The sequence below is a fragment of the Chelon labrosus genome (assembly GCF_963514085.1).
Source record: "Chelon labrosus genome assembly, chromosome: 12".
In the NCBI taxonomy this organism is placed as follows: Eukaryota; Metazoa; Chordata; class Actinopteri; order Mugiliformes; family Mugilidae; genus Chelon; species Chelon labrosus.
Window position 1 is genome coordinate 21,912,809 of NC_140345.1, and position 19,988 is coordinate 21,932,796.

The 19,988-nt window shown below is 43.9% G+C and overlaps 3 protein-coding genes across 5 annotated transcripts; 2 read left to right on the forward strand and 1 right to left on the reverse strand.

The window, feature by feature from the left end:
- Positions 1 to 705: 705 nt before the first annotated feature.
- fzd6 (frizzled class receptor 6) lies at positions 706 to 11,193 on the forward strand. Its single transcript, XM_084557009.1, has 8 exons — positions 706 to 1,002; positions 2,187 to 2,626; positions 6,238 to 6,434; positions 6,527 to 7,106; positions 7,229 to 7,648; positions 8,406 to 8,554; positions 8,691 to 9,089; positions 9,683 to 11,193. The coding sequence occupies exons 2-8, from the start codon at positions 2,441 to 2,443 to the stop codon at positions 9,849 to 9,851; spliced, it is 2,100 nt and encodes a 699-aa protein (XP_084413135.1). The 5' UTR covers positions 706 to 1,002; positions 2,187 to 2,440; the 3' UTR covers positions 9,852 to 11,193.
- A 151-nt stretch (positions 11,194 to 11,344) lies between these two features.
- Positions 11,345 to 16,211, forward strand: LOC311497149 (collagen triple helix repeat-containing protein 1-like). 3 transcript variants are annotated; one of them, XM_084557313.1, is made up of 5 exons: positions 11,345 to 11,527; positions 12,513 to 12,590; positions 14,263 to 14,481; positions 14,571 to 14,787; positions 15,765 to 16,211. In XM_084557313.1, the coding sequence occupies exons 1-5, from the start codon at positions 11,411 to 11,413 to the stop codon at positions 15,905 to 15,907; spliced, it is 774 nt and encodes a 257-aa protein (XP_084413439.1). In that variant the 5' UTR covers positions 11,345 to 11,410; the 3' UTR covers positions 15,908 to 16,211. The 3 variants fall into 3 exon arrangements, with proteins under 3 accessions (XP_084413439.1, XP_084413440.1, XP_084413441.1); XM_084557314.1 differs by lacking the exon at positions 12,513 to 12,590 and having other exon boundaries at positions 11,347 to 11,527; XM_084557315.1 differs by lacking the exon at positions 12,513 to 12,590 and having other exon boundaries at positions 11,357 to 11,485.
- A 32-nt stretch (positions 16,212 to 16,243) lies between these two features.
- LOC311497148 (solute carrier family 25 member 32-like) lies at positions 16,244 to 19,839 on the reverse strand. The gene is made up of 7 exons (XM_084557312.1): positions 19,343 to 19,839; positions 18,995 to 19,145; positions 18,779 to 18,864; positions 17,832 to 17,986; positions 17,335 to 17,448; positions 17,048 to 17,193; positions 16,244 to 16,954 (listed from the first exon to the last, which is right to left on the reverse strand). Exons 1-7 carry the CDS (start codon positions 19,539 to 19,541, stop codon positions 16,828 to 16,830), a joined length of 978 nt encoding a protein of 325 aa, XP_084413438.1. The 5' UTR covers positions 19,542 to 19,839; the 3' UTR covers positions 16,244 to 16,827.
- Between the last annotated feature and the right edge of the window lie 149 nt (positions 19,840 to 19,988).

Here is a 19,988-nt window from a genome sequence, read left to right on the forward strand (position 1 = left end):
CACATAACTGAAAAACACCTCTCAGCATGCAACAGTTCAATTTAAAAGTCCCATTACTGCACCCTCCAAGATATGTACCTCATAAACTGAGTGGCTTCTGTAAAAACTAAGTTTTTCTGTTGAAGTCATTGTTTTGGTTTGTTCAGCGTTTATTATATTCCTGTCAGTGGCATGTTACATAAGTCAATGTGGCACAAACACACTAAACATTTCTCTGTACGAAGGAGACATGAAAAGGGAAATGTGAAATGAATGTTGTAGGATATAACACAAAGCCAATGAGAGTGCAAACCATGTTGTTAAACTAATTTATTTAACAAGTTATTGATTGTTTTCATGTAACACATAGGGGTTAATGGCTATGTGCAAACACCACTTTGATCTACTATACCTGCCTGCTTCCGTACATGAAGCAAGCTATGTGAGACATTTGCTGTAAAACACTTTTATTATGGAGGTGAGTTTTCATCTGTTTCTGCAAAATGTAAGTAATGGAAAGGTAAAGAACTTAAACCAACGCTTTTCCAGTTTAGGATGAGTTTTTAGACCCCTCAAGCAGGTGATTTGTGGCCACAAGGAAAACTACAAGGTTACTTCCTTAGTGTGATGTTCAAGTGCTCCCGTCAATTGTTTCGTTGCTGCTACTGTTCTACTGAAGGCGGTGCATTCAAGGGAATAAAACAAAACAATCGTGCAAGGTATACAATGCGATTTTTTTTCTTCTCTTTTAGATCTGATGTCTACTCAGATTTTATAACATGCTTTCTCGTCGTGTCAGTTCTTATAGGCTTTCGTGTAGTATGAGTCGGACGTGTTCATGAGTGGAAAAACTCACATTTCCGAGTGTACTTGAAAGCAGCTTTAGTTCGGAGCAGCAGCCAAGAAAAGACAGAGGTCGGTGCAGGAGTTTATCGCAGGAAACACGGCACCAAACTCCCAAGTAACATGTTCCGAAGAGCACCCATGTAGACGACCTTTACGCTGACTCATTGGTAGTTGCGGGTAAGTTTTTGTCTTTTATATTCCAGCAGTATGTTAACACTTTATTGTACCAAAGTTGGTTTCGGGCCCCCGTCCCGTAGCGGCGACCGAGGCAGGGATGTTGACTGTAGTCTCTCCCCGCAGCCAGTGACTTGATTTTCGGGAAAACGGCTGACCTGCCCTCGGTGTACTAACATATTCTTAAAAGTACTAAACGAATGAAGATTTATAAGTAACTTTTCAAGCTACCTGTATGCTTGTTTTACTGGGACTGGGGTTCAAACATTACCTTTTCTAACTTTTGTTGTCTCTTTACTAATTGCTAATATGCTACCCAAAAGGTTTGTGCTAATTTCCAGCAGTTTACACTGTTTTCTACTAAAAGCAGGCTTTCATACTGCACTGGAGATTGATGAAGGACACTGAACACATAAACAGCGATGTGGTAATAATAGGTAAACTTGTACCACGGCTGATAAAGCCAGCATATGATAATCATCAGTAATTCAAACACCCATATAAACAACGTCTGAAGGGACAATATCTGTATGTAAACAATCATAAATTCCTTTCATTGTATTACAGATGTTCTAAAACATGGGGTATAACCACATATATGTATATACAGTCCATTAGGTATGTCCCCCATGAAATCACCAACAGCAAGTCTGAACTTACTGATGCTTCGCTGTTGTGAGAAGCAATATATCAATGGGAAAGTATTACCTTCTGTCAGCTATTCAAGATTCTCAGTTGCTCATCGTGCGAGTGTGTACGTGGAACTTGACACTTTAATGTGAAGTTTAATATGCATCATACAAGCCGAGACTCATTCTACTGAACCATCCCGGGATCTTTAGCATTCCCAACCCTTGCACTCAAAGCCTGCGTGGGGATTTACTGGATTTTGGTCGCTTAATTCCAAATGAGTGATGCGTCTCTAAACACGGCTTCCCAAACTAGAGCCCGAGGACCTCAAGGGACCTGTAAGGGTGCGCTGAAACAACGAGGAGTTGTTGTGTTTTATTGTGTGACGGAACAATGCGCGACAGACTGTTTTAATGGCAGGCCTTCGGTCTGTCCCTACTCTTCAGTTCTGTATTTTATGTGTTAATAACCAGCTACAGAAATCTTAGTCGGGGCTCCTTGTAATGCAAAGCTGACATCTTGGTTGTTTGTGTAGCTGATGATAATGTTTATTTCAGGGACGTGGGATTCCTTTCTGCGGCCCAGAGGTGGACCAATGATGATAAAGTTTTACCTGCGGCAACGTCCACCGGCTCTTCTGAGATGTCCCAGGGAGAAGTGATATGTGGATGACGGTGTGAGCCAGTGGAATTCAAAGTGCCGTCCAAGATATCCTCACACACAAAGCCAAAAAGAAACCTGTTCTAGTTGATACAAGAAACAAAAAAAAAAAAAAAAAAACGCCCATATACGCACACATACACGCCCAAATATGTTGATGCCAGGACCACTGTGGGTGTGCCTGGTTCTGACATGGATGGGAAGCTGCAGTGGACATAGCCTGTTTACCTGTGAGCCTATCAAAGTGCATAGATGCTTGGGGATGCCCTACAACATGACCTTCTTCCCCAACATGATGGAGCACTATGATCAGGATATCGCAGCCAGTAATATGGAGGTGAGGACTCATAACATGACACATCTCACTGACTAATCACTCACTTAAATCGTGGAGATTACAAACAAAGAGTTGAAATAATAAATTTATGAAGTTGGTACGAGTGTGTATTGCACTGACACGTAGTACATCTGTACCTAAAATTATGCTGAGGCTCTTACCAGATCCAACTTAAAGATTTTCACAGGTTTCCATGAAGAGTTATAATTATATTGACCAGTTACAGGAACTGCTTCCTCTGCTTGAAAACAAAAATTATATTTCAAGTTTCAATCTTGAAATAATTGCCATTGTTAGTCCTATCATTAGTGCAGTTCATGGCTCCAGTCTCTGTCTGTGTCTGTCAGCCCACACTGAAACATATATTGATTGAACTGTAATTAACATTTTGTAATGGACATCAGCAGCCACACGGTGTTTGCCAGACTCAAATCACGCCTGATTCAAGCTCAAGTGCAGTCCGCCAACTGTAACTTGCTTAGCTGTAAATGGGCCATGTATTTGTGTATGATCGGCTTACTAAGACAGTGTGAAGGTTGTGTGAAGGTGTGTTTGCAATTAATTTTGCAGTTTGGCGTTCTGACTAGCCCTTGAAGAACTGAATGAGCCCACAAAGACGTATACAGTAAGACAGGTTCTGGGTTCTATTAATTACCCATATTTTAGGAACCATTTTTTTTTTTTTATTCGGCTAATGTATTAGTCAACATTAGCTTTTTGCATGAACAGTGTAATAGTACCAGCTTGTACATACTCGGAGATAGCCAGTAATCGTCAAATAAATATCAAGAATAGTCAAGTATATGTTATAGTTCTTGTACAAACAGCATCCTCCACCACAGAGCATTGGCAGTTTTATTTTTCTACCTTAAAATTCTTTGTTCATTACAGTCACAGCTCAAATTTAAGGACTCACATGTGTCACGTATCATTATTCTTAAATATCCAGAGTCTAATCTGGCGCTAATCTCAAAGAGAGACAAAACAAAACAAAGACAGTGTGCGTGTGGATGTCAGACAGCTTTTTGGAGCGGTATCCGTGAAAAAATATCAGGTCACCTTTTATGTGCCTCAATTAAAATCACAAGGTTTGAAGCGCTGAGTACAGTGAGCACTTGTTGCTGTGACCTGACAGTCCAATCATTTGCCGGTAAACCAAATCAGGGATAATGAAAGTCAGGTAACGGTGGCTAGTAAACTGAGTGGATACTTGCCGGACTTAAGGCATGATTGGTCCTCACATGTTAAATGTGCTTGCTGTTAAATGGTTGTAATGTTGTAGACGACACACTGCCATGACATGCTCAAGTCAATAATTCACAGCAGAAGTTGACAGCCCGTCTCCTAGCAACAGAGGTTCATAAACCACAGTACTTTGTGGGGACAAATCTCGTCGTACAACTTTAGTTATACTTGATGTAACCTCGTTCGTAAACACTTCAGCTCCATATTGGCTAAACACAGTCTAATGTGTCTCAGTGTTGTCTTGTGCCTCTCCTCTTCAGTGAACTCTGTTTGTCTCGTATTCTCATCCTGTGTCCTGGCATTCCTGAGGGCCAGGGTTTGGGTTACACACATTTGGTATCAGAGTGTCGAGCATGAACAGTGATCTGTTGAAGGAGTCTTTTGTGTGGCATCTGGCAAAAGGTAAAGGCTTCTCATTTCACAGCAACCTTGGCCACGGGCAACTTCGTCGACTTTGTTGTGAGGGGCCTTTGATTTCTGGAGGAAGGGGAGGGCCACACCCAGTACCACACAAAGCTAGCCTTGCATACCACAATGAGTATTCTCTCTCTCTTGGTTAATCACTCACTCATTTCCCCCCCTGTACACGGTCTTAACGTCCACTATCCTGTCTCCCAGGTGACAGGCTTACACTGTTTGGCCTACGTTCAACAGCACATACTAAACATAGCTCTCTTTGAAAGTGTGCAGTGATTTATCGCACGGTCCTGACACTGGAATCAAGCAGACTTCTGCTTTGTTCTGGGCTCTGGCCAACCTATCAGTAGTATTTTCCGGAGGAGGGCTAACCTTTTTCCGCCTTTGGTCCTAGATTCCACTAGTTGTTTGCCAGCTTTTGAAACAGAAAAAGTTGTGTTAGTGTAAGAACTTTCAGAGGATAGACTAACTGACATATAGTAAACAACAAGGAAGACTTAAGAGTCTTAAAAGTTGAGGCAAAACTTTAAAAAGTTAGAGTCTAGGCATTTAAAAAAAAATAATCTAATCCTTGAAATTCTTCTCTATGAAATTCACTGGAAAGAATTTTGCCTTTTGGGGCAAATCAGCTCGACTTCTGTTGCTAATCCCTGTTGAAGGTTTCTCAAATGAGGGCAGTTTGTACAGTGGTTGCTGTAAACCAAATAAAGGTCAGATTGTTGAGCCATGAGGAGCTCCTGGGTCCAGGACCTCCTCAGGAGAGAAACAAGGACCCTTACTGTCAGAGGGGGCAAGCCCAGACCCCAGTGGGAGGCGAGGGCCTACTGCCAGGCTGGCTTTCAGGAGAAAGAGGAGGAATCACTGAATAGTGGACTGTGTACTTGTGTATGTGTTTGTTTTGCGTACAAATATTATCAATTTGGACTGACAGTGGTCTGTCCAATGAGGAAGTTTGATGGTAGTTCTTGACGTGCAAACCAAGAGTCCTGAGTGCACTGTTTCGGGGAGAATTTGGGACATCAGTTTTCGTGTTATACAATAAATTTACTGACTCAAATGTTTATTGAACTGGACTCTTGTCACATACTCTGCCCATAAGCAGCTCTGTGCATTCCTACCTCCCTGGCTTGTCACTGTGCATTTCCAAAAGTCCATATGCTCATTTCCTGTCTCCTATACTATCCCCCCTCTTCAGACCTGTTCCTCTAGACCAGTGTGTTGAAAGGGAAGAATATGGTTTCCACCCAGTGAATGGGTATCTTTGTGTGGCGCTGTTGAGCACTGCAGCTTGACAACATGAAGTTAAGACTTAGTGTAGAGCAGTGGTTCTATACCTGTTTGAATTGTGACCCCTTAACGATGCTGTTAACATTAAGATTTAAGTATCCAGTGACGCACAAAAAAAAAAAAAGCAGAGACGAGCATAATGTCTAAAAATTAATAGGGTTTTATGGGACGTAGATGTGACTCGCCTTAGCTCCCTTTCTTAACTCACAGCTCCATAAATTGCAATATCCAGCCTTATGGGGTTCAGTGGTAAATCAAAAGGGAGAAGTCAAACCATTATTTTTAACCATTTTCCAGCTGTGGCTTGCAGTCTCAGTGCATACGAACAGCAGAGTGAAGCAGCGCATTCTTTGGAAATATTGGGTTCACCACATCAGTAGATATATCTAACGTTGTAAAAAAATGTCTTTGAATCATCTTCAAAGGTAGTCCACAGCTGGAAAATGGTCAGAGAATAGCATTTAGATGTAACCCACTGCAAAGGTCCGGGCAGGCTATGCAACCAAAGATCATATCAACCTCCGATTTATTCATTTTTTTCTGTTCTTTACCTTGAACACATTAAAGAAGTTCAGATATTTTCAGGTAACTTTACTCAAACCGCGGCTCTTGCAGTGGCCGAATGATTTGGAATATAACATCTCTCATGTCTGTAATTGCAGCCATTCATGCCCCTAGCCACCCTACGCTGCTCTCCTGACGTCCATCAGTTCCTATGCCAAGCCTTCATCCCGGAGTGCACCGAGGAGGACAAGGTGATCCGTCCCTGCAGAGAGCAGTGCGAGACAGTTCTGTCTGACTGCAAGAAGGATATCCACGTCTTTGGTGTCACCTGGCCTCTGGAGCTGCAGTGTGACAAGTAAGAAAACACTTTAAATGCAGACAACCCACAAGAGCATTACCCGTAATTAATGATCAATACATTGTCTTGTTACTCTCTTCATCCTCTAGATTGGACCCATGCAACTCTCCTGATGGGTCAGTGCTTTCTGCAACCACCCCAGTTGTGTCCTCATCAGTTAAGAGAGACCTTGGATTCTGGTGCCCCCTTCCGCTGAAGACAAAGCCAGGTCTTGGCTCATCATTCCTCGGTGCCCAGGACTGCGCCCCACCTTGCTCCAACATGTACTTCAAACCTCATGACATTGAATTTGCCAAGAGCTTCATCGGCGTGTGCTCCATCATCTGCCTGGCAGCCACGCTCTTCACCTTCCTCACATTCCTCATCGACGTCAAGCGTTTCCGCTACCCGGAGCGCCCCATAATCTTTTACGCCGTCTGCTACAGCTTTGTCTCACTCATATACTTCATTGGTTTCCTGCTGGGCAACAATGCAGCCTGCACCAAAGCAACCAGTCCTGCAGGTGTGGACACGGTGGTGCTGGGCTCTCAGAGCAAAGGCTGCACTCTGCTCTTTATGCTCCTCTACTTCTTCTCCATCGCCGGTATCGTCTGGTGGGTCATACTCACCATCACCTGGTTCCTGGCTGCTGGACCCAAGTGGAGCTGTGAGGCTATCGAGAAGAAAGCGGTAAAGTTCTTATGAATTTAAGATCAGGAGACGTGGAATATAATAAAATATTAAATGCATGGAACAAACAGGGCAGTGTACATACTGTTAGCATAATTGTTCTTTGTGTCTTGTGTCCGTAGGTGTGGTTTCACTCTGCTGCGTGGGGCATACCGGGGGCCCTAACTATCATGCTCCTGGCTCTGAACAAGGTCGAAGGGGACAACATCAGCGGCGTCTGTTTTGTCGGGCTCTACGACTTGGACGCGTTGCGCTACTTTGTCCTGGCTCCGCTGTGTGTGGGCGTCGTAGTCGGCCTCTTCCTGATCCTGGCAGGCATCGTTTCTCTAAACCACGTTCGGCAGGTCATCCAGCACGACGAGCGCAACCAGGAGAAGCTGAAGAAGTTCATGATCCGCATCGGTGTGTTCAGCGGCCTCTACCTGGTCCCGCTCGTTACCCTGCTAGCTTGCTACACCTACGAACAGAGCCACCGCAGCACCTGGGAGAACACATGGATCAACGACCGCTGTCAGGAGTACAGCATCCCCTGCTCCTATAAGGTAAGGGCTCTGAAACTAACCCAAAGACACATAAGAAAAGACTTTTCTTTTTGGCATCTCTGACCTGGTTGATGGGCCGATCTGAAGTTCGGTTGCTTCTTATGTTTGACTAGATTAGGACCAATGTTTGCTTGTGTGAGGGAAATTAAATAAGTAAGTAAGTCAAAGTACTTTAGAAAATTTAAAAAAACTAATCAAGGCTCAAAAAGCTCCATGTTGTTCATCTATTCAGAAAGGGCAATCACACAAAACACTTCCAATATCCTGCACACCAGAGGGATTCCAAATTACTCGTCTTTTCAAAGTAGGACAAGCAAATAGTCGAGGCGAAATAGAGCAATTACGTAACAGCAACAACAGCAGTTACAAGACAAAGACCAAGACTGTGACAAGAAATTGATGTGGAAAATATAGAGGGTAAATGGTCTCGTGTTTATATAACACTTTTTTTTCCTACCTATTGGTCACAGTGACACATCTATCCCTTCTCTCACACAAGAAACCTTCCCATACGGCCCAACATTTTCAAGATGAAGCAACTGTTTATTATTTTCTGTTCCAATTTTGATTTTTGATTAATACTCGAGTCATTGAGTGCTGCAGTACACTGTGAAAGCTAGTTTAGTCCGTATCTCAGTACTTGATGCCTAGAGTTCAATTTCTCAATTGTGTGTCTAGTCATAAATTGAATTTGTTCATTTATATGTTTGCTCTAAAAATCACAAGGATCCTGTTACCATTTATTTGTTTGGTTTAGACCACAGAGCACGACCGTCCTGACCTCTCCCTGTTTCTGGTGAAATACTTGATGACACTGGTGGTTGGGATATCTGCGGTGTTCTGGGTCAGTAGCAAAAAGACCTGCTCTGAATGGGCCTACTTCTTCAACAGGACCCGCAAGAGAGAGTAAGGGCACATCTCCCATCCCTAAAGAATTCATGGAAATACTTTCATGCATTTACTGATTGAGTGGATATTCAGTAAGCTCATCTTATCTATTATTTCTCTCGTCTACTCTTCTCTTACGTCCTGTGACCCACAGTCCTATCAGTGAGAGCCGCCGGGTGCTGCAGGAGTCCTGCGAGTTCTTCCTCAAGCACAACAGCCGCGTTCAGCACAAGAAGAAGCACTGCAAGCCCAGCTCCCACAAGCTCAAGGTCATCTCCAAGTCCATGGGCACGAGCACCGGCATCGCACCCAGCAATGCCTCCTCCACCACCAATCAAGGAGCCTCCGCACTGGGCAACCATGACCCTCACCTGCATGGCTCTCTGTCGGAGGCATCGGCCAGGGAGCCTCTGGACCGGGGCACGTCCACCCGGAACTCTAGGAGGGGGGAGAGAGAGAGAGACAGGGAGGTGGGAGAGAGACGTAGCAAAGGGGGGAGCTCCAGTAAAGTCAGCAGCCGCTCGGAGAGCATGCACAGGGTTGCAGATGGGAGGTAAGATGTGTTTTTAAAACTTCTTATGATCTTTTTTTGTGTCTTTTAATGTTTATTTAATATTTATGTCACATTTTGCCTTTTTTTTTAACAGAATTACTCCCCTTTATTACTAAAATATAACTTAACGGCTTATGTCACAATGTGCGTTTATGTGATGTGGGACAAATTAGTTCACCACAGTCTTTAGTAGCATTCACTCAAACTTACAAATGTGACACTTTGTCACTTGCAGGCTGCATTTTCATCTCTACCAAGTGCCTAACACAGCCAAAAGGAAACAGTGTCTGTTTCCTTTTGGTTGTCACATTAAGGAAATACAGCTAGACTTACGAGCACATGAACTCCACAGTCGGAAAAAACTTCCCAACTCTGAAAATCCTAGTAGCATGTGAATGCACTTAAACACTGAAATGTCTAAGTCAATGCATGCTTTTGTAGTGTAATGTGTGGGACCCAAAGTACATCATGTCCTGCACTGCTACATGTTAAAAAAATCCTTATGTGCGATAGGAATGTGCAGCCACTATGAATAACTACAACTGTACAAGAAATAACCACCATTTACCTGTAACGTGTCATGGCTGGTATAGGGCGACTCCGAGGAGCGACCTGTCAGAGGTCAGACAGATTTCCAGTGGACAGCAGCAGCAGAACTCAGCTTTAAACCTACCACACACCAGCGGCATGCAGGAGCCAACCCTCCAGATGGTGCACCAGGTGCCTGAGGAGAGCAGCGAACCAAAGGACAGCAGCTGCTGAGACACCTGACCTCCCACGTGTATCTGCTCATCCATCCATGATCCATCCATCCACCCATCCATCCATCCTTGATACCACTCAGACAACAGTCACACTTAATGCTGGTTGAATATTGGTTACATTATAGTCAGGGAGTTGTCATTTATCAGCAACATGTTACAAACCTTGAGTATTTCAAATGTGCTATGTTGGACCAGAATCTTTAGTTTTAGCTGAGAGTCCAAAGGTGTTAGATGACTGAGCCCGGGCTGCCTCTTCCAGCTCTGCGGAAATGTTGCTGTACCCCAACCACACAGCTACCAATGGTCATTTAATTTTGTAGCATATATTAGGTCTACTTGTTCAATAGCATATGATGCTTACTAGTAAAACATGCAATATTTATGTAAATATTCTTTTTTTGAATTTTTTATTATAGACAGTAAGTCTTTCACTGGACGAGTCGCTACACTGAGTGTCTTTGTTAGAGAGGTCATGATATTGTTAAACGCTGAACCAAAGGAAAGTCTTCCAGTGGTTCACTACTTTTGAATGTCTTATTGTTCTTCATGGAAACATGGTTTATCTTGATATTTCAGCCTGTAGTACACATTACGTGCCTCTTCTCTTGCTCCTTTAGGAAAAAAGGCATGATCTTAAACTTGATATAGTTGGTTTTTAGACAATATTGTGTTTGTTGTTTTTAGTCATTTTATGATCAGTTCTCAATTGTTTCCATTGTACAAACACGTTTTGCGCTGAGACGTCTTAAAATAGTTTGAATTTGGATAAAATGTGATATTGTAGTTTTCTAAAAGAACATGCTTTCATTTCAAAGAAGAGACCTCGCTCTTAATCCGTCAACCCTGAATCAATTCGGTGACTCCGCAAACAGGCTTTGCACTATTTGTTATTAAAAGCACAAACCACTAATTATTAAGTAGAAATAAAGCAATGGGGATTTGTTAGGGGGTTATTTATAACATATGGGCCACAGACTTCTATCTCTACTTCAAGTACTTCCAGAACGACACCTGTGGTTTATTTGAAGACGTACCTTGCTGTTCTGCCTGTTATTCTGTGTAAGGGACTGATTGTTCCCTTCAGTTTATGTTCTTTTTATATTTGGGAGTGACCTGACTATGACACAAATGAAAAGGGAATCTTTTTTTTTATTATGTTTTTATTCTGGCATGTGGACGAGGGTCTTGCTTATGATGTACGTAGACATGCAGTAGATTTGTGAGACGTTTTTACTGTAATTTTTTTATGCGTCTTTTCGATTATTATTTTGTTTTAATTTTGTATCAGCGCTGCTTTTGTTTTTGATAAAAATATTAAATTAAAAATTGAATGTATGTGAGTCGGTGTTAGTCTTTACGCGCAACAGTGGAGCCAATCTCTGCCTGCATGCATGCGTGCGCGTCGCTGTGATGTTTTTCTTCCAGCGCGTCTCTGAGAGTTGACTGGCTGCTTCCCCTCTCGTCCTGCCCTCCTCTGGACTAAAAAAAAAAAGTGTCAGGAGTTGGAGTCGCCTTGGATCTCCCAGACAGAGCGCACAGCGGTCCGCTGTCTATTGTATGATGTCTCCTCTTGTTGTCCGCCTGCTGCTGCTGCTTCTCTGCCTGGCTCTGCCTCTTTATGGCGTGGAAAAGGTGAGAAGTAGAGGATACCGAAAGGATCCTGACGCTGACAAGGTAAGGGGGATTAGATCAGATTATGGTGTAGACATGTGGCACAGATGCGTCTCAGAGGTTAAAAGATTAAAGTAGCTCTGGTTGTTACACCCGGTGGCTTTACTTTGTCCTTTCAGCGCACTTACTCTCTCTCGCTTTCTCTTTCTAATATAAATTTATGTGCTTAAATACATCTTTAACTTAACATACATTGGTTATTTTCCATATTGCTCCATCTCGTCCGCGATTAACTTTTTCATCCATTCAAGAAAGAACCAAAAAAAAAAAAAAAAAAAAAACGATTTCTCCAAAAGAACAAAATTAAAATCGCTGTGCCGACTCAACCAGTTCACGATCCACATGAATGAGTGTGGACAAAATTGCATTGGTCAGCTAGTTCTCTATTATTCCAGGTTTGGCTGCTCTCCACATGACTGGGTGGATGTAAAAAAAAAAATAATTCCCAAACAGGAAGTAGGGGTCTGGCTCATAGCTGTCTGCCTGTCTTTGTTATCTATCTGCCTGCTTTACAAGTTTAAAATAAGGTTGTGTGAGTTTGATTGATATATCTAACCTGGTTAATGTCTTATAACGTCAATAACCTATACGTATTTTAAAAGAAAATGTGTAAATCAGGGTTCAAGTCTCTAATTTCACATTCCTCCTCTTCAATAATTCTCACCAAGCCCAGTGATGTCTTTGTATGGTCCTACCTAACCCTGGAAGCTGTAGGCAGTAGGGGAGCGAGGGGAACAGAGTGGACACACATTTCTCTATTTAATCCCGGGGGAATCAAATGAAAATGAAAATGATGTTTATTTTGCCGGCGCTCTGTGTGGACCCTCGCCCCTCCTCCTCCTCCTCCTTCTCCTCCTCAGGGACTCCTGCAAGTCTGCATACCCCACTTGTGAAAACCACTGTGCTCATTCAGTTACTCCACAACTGTGACCACCAAAGTAGAAGCACGTCACAAATGGCATCTTTTTATGTTACCATCTGTATCTAGTGCACTGGAAATGATGCAGAAAAACCCAACTGCACTAGACACACCGAAGAAGGAAGAGCTACTTATTTGAACAACATGGTAATCACGAAAGTCTATTTTGCATCTTGCAGATCCTAAGAAAAAAACAAATAACGTCAAACCCACGCTCTGCATGCTGCAGGACAGCTTCAGGCCTCGCTTCGGAGCCGACTAATGCATGACACGCTACAGGCTCATCACTGCGCTTTGGGGGCGAATGCAGCCTTTATGCTTACAGTTACAGTAATGAACTGTACACTACTAATGCTCAGCAGGGCTGGAGTGTAATTCGTGCAGGCAGGCAGCACCTCTATAGAAACAGCAGACTGGAAGCTAATATAAAAGTCAGCTGCGTGGCTAAGTGGACAGAGGTTCCATTCATTAGTCTGCTTTGAAAGCTCTCCAAAACTCCCAACCGTTAATAAAACACGGCGACCGTCTCTGCTCTCGCTGAATATCAACCGAGCTCCAAGACTCTGCGTCATTTCCACATCTTGACGCCTTATTACCCAGCGTGCCTGTAGGTATGAATTCCAGCTCTGTCACAGCACACCGCCACACAGCCTACCAGTTTCATCCCAGACTTCCCAGTTTCCTATAAAGATGATGTCAGGTCTCACATCTCCACCAGCTCTATCCCCTTAATGGCTGTAACAGACCCTCGGCCATCTGTTTCGCAGCAGCTGACTTTAGAATACTCTCCGCTTTTAGGCATTTTTCAGATTCATATCGTCTGAGATGTATTTTTTTTTTTTTACTTCACCCCAGGGACTCAAGTTGGGACAAGATGTTGAAGCTAGAGTAAAAGCTCTTTGTTCTCCTTTCCTGCTTTTGGACTTTTTTTTTCTTCCTCCTTAATGCCTTTTGGCCACGTTCCTCCTGTAACTGCTCCACAGCTGCATGGCGAGCAAAAGGGCAGCAATGACCCAACAAAAACCCGAGCCCAAATGCTTTTGGCGCCCGTGTTTGCTTAAGGGCGAGGGCGCACTTCTTACGTGTCAGTTTACGTCTCTCGTCCTGGCTCGGGCACTGACACTCAAGTCACCTAACCAAAATTAAAACCCAACTGCAACCAAAAAAAACTTTAAGAGTTAACCTTCACACTGTAATCTGCTGGTCAAAGGGTTTATTTGAAGAACATATTACATAAACCTATTTGGGTATTCATTGTGTGTATCTCTGTATGTGGTAGGGTTTGGCAAGCCCCCTTGTGTGTGTGTGTTTGTGTGTGTGTGTGTGTGTGTGTGTGTGTGAGTCAGCTTGACTAAGATGCAGCGTCTGTTTAAACATAGCAGAAGATTCAATGGGACAGTGAATCACTGCAAGAGACGCGTGGCCAGACACCTACTAATTTAGGCCGTCACCGGGCCTTCAGTTCCTCATTAACACACAATCTGTCATTCACTCGCTTCGTGGCGTCATGGTCGCTGGCTCCGTTGCTTCGCCTTGGTTGGGATCGCATCTGTCTCCTTCCAGCCTGATGGCGGTGTATTTGTTTATGTGACTTGTAAATGAGGTATAATCGAGCTTCTTGCGTGTGATGGTCGAATGGATGGCAGCAGTTAGGTGTCTGCGGTGCATGAAGCCTAAACAGGGATTTAACTCCCAAGAAGAAGAAAAAAGAGAAAAAGAGGAAGTTTGATAACAATAGAGTCTGTTGATGTTGTTGTATGCCTGGGTTTCATTGTCGGCTTCCGCTGCTATTTCCTCTTTTCCATTTTTTTTTTCTCAGTATGGTAGCTGCTTGCAGGGCCCAGCAGGCACCCCTGGCAGAGACGGTAACCCCGGGGCAAACGGGATTCCCGGGACTCCAGGTATCCCGGGGCGTGACGGGCTCAAAGGTGAGAAAGGAGAATGCGTTAGTGAGGTTTTTGAGGAGCCCTGGAGGCCCAACTACAAGCAGTGTGCCTGGAACTCTCTGAATTATGGGATCGACCTGGGTAAAGTAGCTGTGAGTATCTCGCAGGCATTTCCATCACCTCATTTCATTGCCTCATTAAAGTTTCCCGTCCACGTTCACACTGTATTCTGTGTCCCCAGGACTGTACGTTCACCAAGCTGCGCTCAGACAGCGCCCTCAGAGTCCTCTTCAGCGGCTCCCTCCGACTCAAGTGTAAGAACGCATGCTGCCAGAGGTGGTACTTCACCTTCAACGGAGCGGAGTGCACGGGGCCGCTGCCCGTAGAGTCCATCATTTACTTAGACCAAGGAAGTCCTGAGCTCAACTCAACCATCAACATCCACAGGACGTCCTCAGGTACGACTTGAGTCTGGGGTTTTGTCGTGTCATACATAATCAGAGCCAACCTTTCACTGTTTTCCAACAGACGCTCTCTGGTTACGTATAAATGTGTCTTAAAACATGATCCTAGTTCATCATCCTAGTTATGCAGGCTGGGAGATGAATGTGAACCCCTCGGCTAAAATCTAACTCAAGAATTATCAGTTACTACAAACTGCGTGTGGAACACGAGAACATTATTTCAAAGGTAGAAGCACGGTGGTGGCAGCATCATGTAAAAGGATTTCTCTGTTTCTCTTACACACATGGTACTTGTTTGTTTGTGTTTAGAGGTCACATTTTATGTTGAATTAATGCAGAAACTAGATAATTCTAGAGGAATCACATATATTTTTATTTTCAATGGTTTTGCAGCTGCAGTTTAAAGCAGCATACCAGATACCCGTCTCATTTCTACAGGCTGTACGTCAGCAGCCAGTTAGCTTAGTTAGCTTTGTGTGGTGGTAAATTTCCCCCTAAACTTTCCCAATGAGCGTGTCACATCTTGTTTTCTTAAATCAAACAGTAGAAATACCAAGCTGAGGGGTTATAGTGCGTAGGTGGTGATATATTCCTTAGCCAAGACCAGTGACGTCTGGAAGTTTTCATTGGTTCAAAAATAAGAGGTAACCACGCTGTTAGAAAGGAGAATGGGAGGAAGCCACTGCTTCCATCTTCAAAACCTATTTCCAGTTTGTTAAATGTAGACATGTTGAACTTTAGTTAATCTGATTGTGGTACTGTTGGAACGTCCCATCAACTCTCGGCAAGGACGATGTTCCACTTCATCTTTAAGTGGAGCCTTTAAAGCCTTTAAAGACTTTAAACCAACCCACTCAAGCTTCATAAAGTTCACCACTGTCTTGGAAAACAATGAGCATCTCAGCAATAACTGTGGGTGTTCCCAGAAATTAATTTGACTCGTGGTCCCCCCCCTCCTTTTCTTTCTCCAGTCGAAGGGCTCTGCGAGGGTGTCAAAGCCGGGTTGGTGGACGTGGCGGTTTGGGTGGGGACCTGCGCCGACTACCCGCGAGGTGACGCGTCTACTGGGTGGAATTCTGTATCCAGGATTATCATTGAGGAGCTGCCCAAATAAAAAAAAACATGAAAGGGAAGAACCAGTTTTTGTAGCGTAACAGTGTGTTATTTGGCCCTCCAAAATGATCAGGTATGATCCTCTGAGGCGTCCCGGCATCACTGATGGTAACTTGAATGTTTTTTTTTTTATATTTAGTTTAATGACAGGCCTGTAAACAAGGATTCTGTGTCCTTCTACACGAAATAAACCCTGTACTGTAGCTTTTTTCTGCGTATGGGTGCTGTTAGACGATGTTTAATGTACTCATGTCACCTGTTTCTGTTCATTATTACTGTTAATAAAGTCGTCTTTTTTTAAAGAACTCAAACAATCCAGCTTTTTCTGCAGTTTCAGGAAATGCCATGCACTTCACGTGACACATTTAATGTACTTACATACATCAAGCATGAGACAATGCAGATAAATGGTTGGATTTTATAATAAAAATATTATAACGCACGGCAAACAATATATTAACTTAAAAGAAATGTGTTGGTGTGTTAAGACTAAAAAATAATAATAACCTAAAAGAGCCAAACTATTATTAGACATATATGCCACTGGAAAACCTGAGATCTTTAATATGACAGTGTTCCTGTATTTCTTTCTGTAGCCAGAAAGCCTTCAATATAAACATGACTACTGTGCGATCGGCATAATGGAGGCAGGAGGCATTACAGCAGCATTATCTCCACGGGCGGGTGAACGTATTTCCTACCCACGAGTTCACCGTGCGTCTTAATCTGAATCTGCAATAAGCGCTGAAAGAAGAACAGATTTATGTCGCTGGCTTTGACGCGTTTTTCGAGTGAAGCCTTCTCGCCTCCACCGCATTTGCACCAAACGCCGACGGTTCGGTCTCAGCCCAACATGCATCCCTCTCCGCACGCCGCCGTCGGGGTCAGCTCGCAGTCCTCGCGGCCGTCTTCGCCCGTGGCTCAGTCTTTTTGTCCCAGCAGGAAGCGTGACACGTTCTCGTAAACCACAAAGGTGATGCAGCAGGCGGGGGTGACGCGTATCAAGTTGGGGATGATGCCTTTGTAGAAACCGATAGCTCCTTCGTTCCTGCAGAGAAAGTTGCACAAAAAAAGTATTAACAGGGTTTATTTAGAAACACAAACCAGGTTGACGTGTTTCACCCAGCTGCGAGCATCATACCTCCACGTCCGTCTGAGGACATCCAGAACTCCGTTGTATCTATTGTGCTGGTCTTGCAGACGAGCTCGCACCACCTGATACGGGTATGTTGTGGCCACGGCGAATATCTTAGACATTGCTGCCATCGCGATGTACTCCAATGAATTCTGTTCACAGAGACAGGGTGTGAGAAAGTGAGCGGAGCAGTGCGGGGGAAAAGTGATGACTCACGCGTTATCAACTTCTGAAACAAAAACATTACGAGCCTGTTTTTTCAGCCCGTCTGCGGGTCACGGCTAATGACTCACCAGCTTTGCGTCTGAAGGCACTTTCTTGTATTTGTTGTAGTCTCTCTTGAGTTCCTCATAAGCCATGAACTGCAGCGCTCCGTGGGACGTGCCGAGCAGACCAGGAATGTAACCCTTTTGAAAACACGCTTTGTTAGTGTCTCTGCCTTGACACACTCAAAATACACATAGTATGGATTATTAATTGATAGAAAGGCATACATAACTCCTCTCTGTCCATGGTTCCCTACCTACTTAAAGTATTTTTTTAACATCTTACTGAGGCGAGAAGCAGTTACAGAAAATAAATGAATGAATGAATAAATGAACGAGTTGTGCGTTATTGCAAGTAATAAAGGCGTGTGCTGCCCTCTAGTGGCGATTAATGAACCAAGCCTGAGCATCAACAGAGTAAAGCAGGGGCCATTTGGTTTTATAGCAGAGGGGTAGCCCACTGTACCACTGGCTAAACCATGCATGTCACTCATTGCTACACTGAGAATAAACTGCAGTCTCACCCTGTATAGTCCGGGCACTCCCTCGTTGCGGTAGATCTTGACTAAAGCGTCCACCATCCCCCTGTACTGCTTACTGGTTGGATCGGCGCTGTACTGCAGCACCAGCCGGGTCTTGGTCACCCAGATGGGATTGGTTATGGTCAGCGTTAAGATTCCTGGGCGAGGACAGAGGGTAGAGTTGTGTGCGGTGGTTTATAGTTATAGTATAAAGGTTCACACAGCGTATAGTACAACGTCACCGCAACAAAACTGTTTACTCTAAGCTGTAAGTAAATATCTATGAAGAAAAAAAAAAAAAACACCAGCAAGTGGTTCGGTTGCTCGTGAACTAAACAGAGAAGGAGATCTGATCAAAGTGAATGTGATGTAACAGCTGTAGCGCTAGACTTCTCAGACACCTCCCTGCGGTTGCTGCACACCACATTGTGGGATTGTGTTGTATCTGTGCACAGAACTGAAATGCCAGACTAGATTTGAGGACATTGAGAAACACTGTGGCCATTGCATAAATTATTGCAATTCATATCAGAATAATATTAATATAAAATTATTTATTTTGAACTCCTACTCCTGATCCAGTCATAGTTGCAAACACTGCAGCAGTAAGGTCACACTCTTACACTAACATCTATTTATAGAGGTTGGGGTAGAGCTGTACATATTAGACTCCTTGCTACCATCTAGGCACCGCTCATTTTCTGTTCTCTTGAGCTTTTGCAGACTTCTTCGCAAATGCTTCATTTTCAGTTTCTATATTAACTCTGCTCAAAGGGAGGCGGCTCCACGCGGCGCTGCGAGCCTTCAATAAACGGAGGGGCCCGTGCACTAATTTGTATCAGGCCTCCTTCAGTTAAGACCAGCTCAGAGCAGTGTTATCTAGCCGTTGTTATTGACCGTGTGAGTTTGTGTTTGTCAAGCAACAGCGTTCAAAGGCATGCGGGACAAACCTGCTTTGGCCGCTGACACCAGGTGTTCGGCTGCACTCAGTTCAGTCTGGCGACCTTCCTTTGCGTATCCTTTGATTGCATTGTAGCTGGAAGGGAGGAGAGAATGGGGGACAACACATCTTATAGTCACAGATTATTAAAAAAAAAAAAAAAAATCACTATTATTGATAAAAATAAATAAATAAATGCAGCCCAGCAGGCGTGCAGCTCACGTACAAGAAGAAGTAGAGGCCCCAGGAAGCGCCAGCGCCCCAAACATTGGGTGTCACTCCTTGGTAGAGTCCTCTGAGTCCCTCCTGCTGCCACACACTCTTCATACAGTTCATAATGCCACTGTACTTGGGTCTTAATTCCAGTCCATCACTTACTACAATGTAAAGACATTAAAGACCATTAAAGTCGTTCAATTTGATCACAAGATGTTGACACAACTTATAGAGATCAACTTTTTCCACAACAGATCTCTGGACACACCTGCCTCCAAAACTCACTGGGTTTTTTATTATTTATAATTTAACAGCAAATCATGTCTATTGTTTATTAAAGTATAAGTTCAAGCTCTACCTGCAAACCTGATTTTGACCAGGTCCAGTGGGTGAAGCGCCAGCGTTGACACCACCCCCCCGCTGAGCCCCGCGACCAGGTTTTCCACCTTCACGTGGCTGAAGGCCTGCTGGGCATGTCCGGCCAACGACACGGCGGAGACGGGTTTGCCGGACAGTCTTGAGTCTGCGGCGTTGCCGTGATTTGGAGCGGAGCTCATGATCCCGGTGACGAACCGAGCTAGCTCCTGTCAGGTAGCAGCAGCAGCAGCAGCTCTGGTATTCCCCTATGGAAATGCTAATGTCAACGTACTCTGTAAAACCGAGACGATAGGTCGCTGTCGCTGCTCAATGTTGTACACTGGTGATACAACTGCCTCATTGTAACTGCATATTAGCGTGTGGGACACGTTTCTGACATGCGGCCGGACTACGTAGGGGTTTTGGTAGCGCTTGTCAAATGTCATGTAGCAGCGCCGCTTCTCGACCTTCCTGCCAGTATTTACTAACCGTCAAACTATCACTATAGCAGTACTTCCGGCTTCAAATTTCAAAATAATGTATACGTGAGCGCGCATATTGAACATTATTTTGGCATTTAGAAAAACAACAAACGTTTGTGAAGATTGTAAATATATATATTGTGTCTTATGTTGTGACATTTTAAT